General features: G+C 52.9%; 1 protein-coding gene across 1 annotated transcript; it reads left to right on the top strand.

Annotated features, from left to right (window-relative positions):
* Positions 1 to 3,985: 3,985 nt before the first annotated feature.
* On the top strand, positions 3,986 to 4,968 carry LOC125546045 (putative calcium-binding protein CML10). Its single transcript, XM_048710166.2, has one exon. The coding sequence runs from the start codon at positions 4,091 to 4,093 to the stop codon at positions 4,664 to 4,666; it is 576 nt and encodes a 191-aa protein (XP_048566123.1). The 5' UTR covers positions 3,986 to 4,090; the 3' UTR covers positions 4,667 to 4,968.
* The last annotated feature ends 449 nt before the right edge of the window (positions 4,969 to 5,417 follow it).

Consider the following 5,417-nt stretch of genomic DNA (forward strand, 5'->3'; position numbering starts at 1 on the left):
GGTTGCTTACAACAAATGCTTGCACAGACGAGATTAAGCTGGACTCGCGCTTTTGCGGCAATGCATTGCAGGCTGTCCCTCTCATTCCACTGACAGCAGACACAACATTGCAGGCTGTCCCTCTCACGAGTCTACGGTGCAGACTGCGTGCACGTGACCAAGTGCAAAGCGCGTCGTGACGAGTCCACAAAACCGTTGCGGCCCGAAAGAGCAATTCTACACGGGCGCTCCCTCTCGGTGCCAAACATTTGGTGCCATATATATTCATGCTACTACCATGCACGATACCGACCTAACGGTAACCACGGCAACCTAACAAAGCGCGCAGGGTACAGCACGAAAGGTATATGGACTTATGGGGGAATTAAACGTGCACCACCGCCATGTACCCGTACCCACATGAACATTTGCGCGTGGATGATACTACCGTGGTCGACACAGTCATGCGCATAGCATGGTTTTCGGGTACTGCCTTTTTCATGTTAGGCGTGTCCTCGTATCTTGTTAGGAGCAGCAAGTAGTACATCTTGCACGTGACTCGGTGTTCAAGTCACGCCGTTTGTGTGATTTCTGGGTGTTTTATTGGACACAAGTACTGCTCCTCACCGCCCCACTGCAAAAAAACACTACATCCGTTCAGATAAGGAACGTACATATTTACAAATGAACACTTTTTTTCAAGGAAAATTAGAAAAGATATCTTAACTTGACAAACAAAATATGAGGTACTCCAATCTGTCATATAATATAAGACGTTTTCTGACATTGATGTAGTTTCAACAACGTCTTACATTATGGGATAGAGCAAGTATATGCCACATCCCACATGTGAATCCACTGGTATAATTTTCGAACATGTTTTTGGTCACTATCCAGTCACGATTTTGCCACTCAAGCGGACCCCTCACACCGTCCCTATACGTTCGAGCCGTCCGGTAACCCCCCCCCCCCCATACCTAGGCCATATGCGGTGTAGTTCGGAAGCGACTGCCATATCGGATCCGGTCCTCTCTAGCCCACCCCACCCCAAGACCAAAGCCTAACAGTCCACCCTTCTCGAATATCGATGGCTTCGATTCCACTGCCCATTTTCTCCCCTCCCTCCAGCATGCCCGACTACAACAGTGAATCTGGCTCCATCGACTAGGACGGGCTCTTGAATGAGGACTCTGGAAGCTTAGCCCTAGAAGATGACGAGCTCGTGCTCTGCATTGCCCATCCTCGATCACGGCTGGACAACGGCAGAAGCTTGAGCACCATGCTATCCCCGGTGGCCCAGCGGGCAAGCTGTGCGGTCGACCATGTCGACTCGTCCACTCGGCCCTGACTTGTCGTGCTTCGTGGTCGCCCCCTTCGGAAGCTGCTCCCCACCCCCCCCCCCCACCCCGGGCCGGCGGTGGATGCTCGTGCACGCACTACCAAGCACGTGTCGTCTGCGTCACCGCAATCGGAGGCAAGGGAGCCTCGCTGCGCCCGGCAGAGAGCGGCGGAGGCCACATCCAGACATGATTGTTTTTATGTTTATGTGGATTTTGGCCGGCGGTTGACCGGTTTTTATGTTTAAATATGTTATAACTTTGATCATGATTGTTTTTTAAATCCGCGTTTACAAAAATATAGGTCGGGCCAGCGTTGGGTGCACGCGCCAACTAGAAAAACGGACATGAGTGTCTGTGCGGCCGACCCAAACGAAGAAAAAGCTGTCAAATCGTGCGTCCGTTTGGATCGGCCAGTTGGAGTTTAATGCATTTGCAAAAAATGTCAAGCAGATCAATACTACCTCCATTACAGAACGCAAAAAAAAACTGCCTTCATTACAAAATACTTTAAATCAACTAAAACCATGACAAGTAATTTGGGTAAACAGATGGAAGATATTAATAGAAAGTTGGGCACCCAGTTGAGCTATAGCTATAGCTAGCTCTCACGAGTCTACGGTGCAGACTGCGTGCACGTGACCCAAGTGCAAAGCACGTCGTGACGAGCCCATAAAATGGTTGCGGCCCGAAAGAGCAATTCTACACGAGCGCTCTATCTGGGTGCCAAACATTTTGTGCTATATACATTCATGCTAGTATACTTAGCAGGAGCAACTAGAAGGGCTCTCCCTCCAGCATGCCCGACTACAACAGTGAATCTGGCTCCATCGACTAGGACGGGCTCTTGAATGAGGACTCTGGAAGCTTAGCCCTAGAAGATGACGAGCTCGTGCTCTGCATTGCCCATCCTCGATCGCGGCTAGACATTGCCAATCCTCGATAGTGGGCAAGATGGGCAGTCGACCATGTCGACCCGTCTCATTCGGCCCCGACCTGTCGAGCTTCGTGGTTGTCCCCTTCGGAAGCTGCTTCCCCAACCCCGGGCCGGCAGTGGGTGCTCGTGCCCGCACTACCAGCATGTGTCGTCCGCGCCACAACAATCGAAGGGAAGGGCGCCTCGCTAAGCCCGACAGAGAGCGGCAAAGTCCACATCCAGCCATTCCAGATGCGGGTCGTACCAGACCAAGGCCGTCCAGGTGCCCTCAGACTCGTAGGAGAAGCTCCTCGACGAAGGGCTCCACCGGTCCTTCATCTTGGTTAAGATGGACGCTCGCCGCCGCAAAGTTGTCACTTCAATGCGGCTAGCCATCGAGGAGTCCGAGTGGTTCACTCAGAAGAAGGCCGCCGATGAGACGAGAGCCTGCACCTTGCCAAGGAGCAAGCCTGCGCCGCCCGACGTCTCTCTGGCATCCCCTCCGGTAGGGGAATGGCTCCGCCTCCGGAGACGCTAAGGGAAGGGTCCGACAAGGAGGCAGTGGTACCCGACATCCCCTCTTAGTTTGCTACCATATTTTTTAATGTAGATATGTCGAACTTGTTAATTTAAAATTTTCTATGTCTGGTCCTAGATGTGAATACTATGTATATGTCGATCTACATTGTGTTATTCACATTGTATGTATTGCATGGAATTCAGGGGGTGGATATAGGGGATATGGATGTGGACGCGGACATTCGAGGGATGATCGGGCATTGTTCATAGCCGTAGAGAGGCCCAGTTTTTGATGCGTGGTTGTAGATGCTCTAACATACCATAATAAATGTGACGTGTGGTACCTAGAAATGTCCGAGCAAGAAGCGTAACAACATGTTCATTTCTTCGCACTAAACTTTTCCGCAAGTGTGTCAGATTATTCTCTCAAGTAACCAACACGAGATATGTGTGTTCATTAAGAAGAAAATTGTTTGGATTTGAGGATTCATAATTGAGGTATCTGGGTTGTGGAAACGAACATTTGTGGGGTCAGATTTGATCGTACGCGGCTGCAAGTCATCTCATGTTTTCTTAAGGAATATTATTGACATACTACCCTCATATTTTTCTCAAATGTTGCCGCACTTATGTTGACTAATTTATCCATCTAGTTTGTGGATTGCCACGAATGAAGCGTGGCAAACTATTGGCTATGTCTTTCTCAAAAAAAAAAAGAAACTATTGGCTATGTGCCGATGTACGAAACCACAAATGAAGCGTGGCAAACTATCGGCCATGGACCGAGCGTGCTCGCCGGTCATGGGTCGAGACGAGGACCAACATTCGCCGGAGTCAGTTCTTTTTTTCATTTTGAAACTTTCGCCGGAGTTAAGTTGCAGAGGGGAGTGACTCGCCGGCGCGGCGAAAGAGACCTACCTTGGCCCTGTGCATCTACCGTGCGGCCGTGCGGATCAGAAAAGAATTCCGCAACACAAGAAGGGGATGAGTCGTGGACACGGTCATCACGGCCGTTGGCGTAATACGGTAAGCCGCGATGGAATTGACGCGTGCGGGACCGGGCCTCCCCTCTCACTGTCCGCGACGGGGCCCACCGTCAGAGACCACGCGCAACTTCCAGCCCGGCCCACGCATCCACAGCTAGCTGGACTCGGATTCTAGTCGCACACCTTCCTCCGCTCCTTCCTCCCTCCAATGGTGGCTCCTCCTCCTCTGTCTATAAATACACCACGTCTCCCTCTGGAACCAACCTGCAACCACCGCAGAGCACGCCATCGATCGAACCAAAGCCAAGAAGAGTTTCCTCGTTGCTAGCGCCGCTAAGTAGACGTCGACGGCGATGGGCAAGATGAAGATGCCGGCCCTGTTCCGCCGCCGCTCCTCCTCCAAGTCGCGCTCCGCGTCGCCGCCGACGACTCCTCCCCGGGAGGAGCAGCAGGAGGAGAGCCGGCAGGCCATCGGGTCCCCGGCGCGGTCGCCGGAGGAGGAGATGGAGCGGGTCTTCCGCAAGTTCGACGCCAACGGCGACGGCCGGATCTCGCGGCCGGAGCTGGCCGCCCTCTTCGAGAGCCTGGGCCACGCGGCCACCGAGGACGAGCTGACCCGCATGATGGCTGAGGCGGACGCGGACGGCGACGGCTTCATCAGCCTGGAGGAGTTCGCGGCGCTCAACGCCACGGCGCCCGGCGACGACGAGGAGGACCTGCGGCTCGCCTTCAAGGTGTTCGACGCGGACGGCAGCGGCGACATCTCGGCCGCGGAGCTGGCGCGCGTGCTCCACGGCCTCGGCGAGAAGGCCACGGTGCAGCAGTGCCGGCGCATGATCGAGGGCGTCGACAAGAACGGCGACGGCCTCATCTCCTTCGACGAGTTCAAGGTCATGATGGCCGCCGGCTTCGCCGCCAAGATGGCCTGATCCGTCCTCCCTCTTCTTGGATTCAATCCGTCGTCGTCCGCGGACAGATTGATTTCGTCCACGCCTTCCTCGCTCCTTCCTCTCGCGTGCGGTGCGGTGCGGTGCAGATTAAGTGGGAATTAAGTGTACATAATTCAAGGATTAAAGGGAGGGATTAGAGCGTACGTGCGTTAGTAGATTCTTTGTTTCTTTGTCTTCTTGGTGGTGCCGAGTACGTAATAACCAGAAATCTCTCGCGAATAATTGTCTCGCGATTATCTAAAGATCTGAGATATAATGGAATTGGTGAGGTTGCCGGTTAATCGACTCTTTTGCCATATTGTTCTTGTCATCTCTGCTTTCGGTTTCAACCTCTTTTCACGCGTTTGTGAGCTGTGGGTGGTGACGTCTGAGGACCAGAAATCATGATTTGGATGGCTGGATCTGTGTTTCTGTTGGGAATCTGGACGTATGGACGCTCATAACCTGGAAACTGCGGCGCCATATAATTCTTCGCCCGTCGGTTCAGCTCGTCTTCTTGTTGGGGTTTTCAGTTGCGTCCAAGAGGGTCTTCGTCTTGTGGGTTCAGACTACTCTTTTTTTTGCTGTTGAAATATATGTACTGCGTGCGCTACACATCAGGCGTAGTACAATGCACGACTGCACTCGCATAGACTTTGTTCGAGGGTGGAAATTTCTACAGTGCCTTTGCAGGATGCCACTCCGATTTGGAATCCCTGTGCCTCGTGCTTCCAAACGGGCCCTGCACGCC

This window comes from Triticum urartu, chromosome 3A, assembly GCF_056163025.1.
Source record: "Triticum urartu cultivar PI428250 chromosome 3A, HENAU_Tu73, whole genome shotgun sequence".
Taxonomy (NCBI): domain Eukaryota; kingdom Viridiplantae; phylum Streptophyta; class Magnoliopsida; order Poales; family Poaceae; genus Triticum; species Triticum urartu.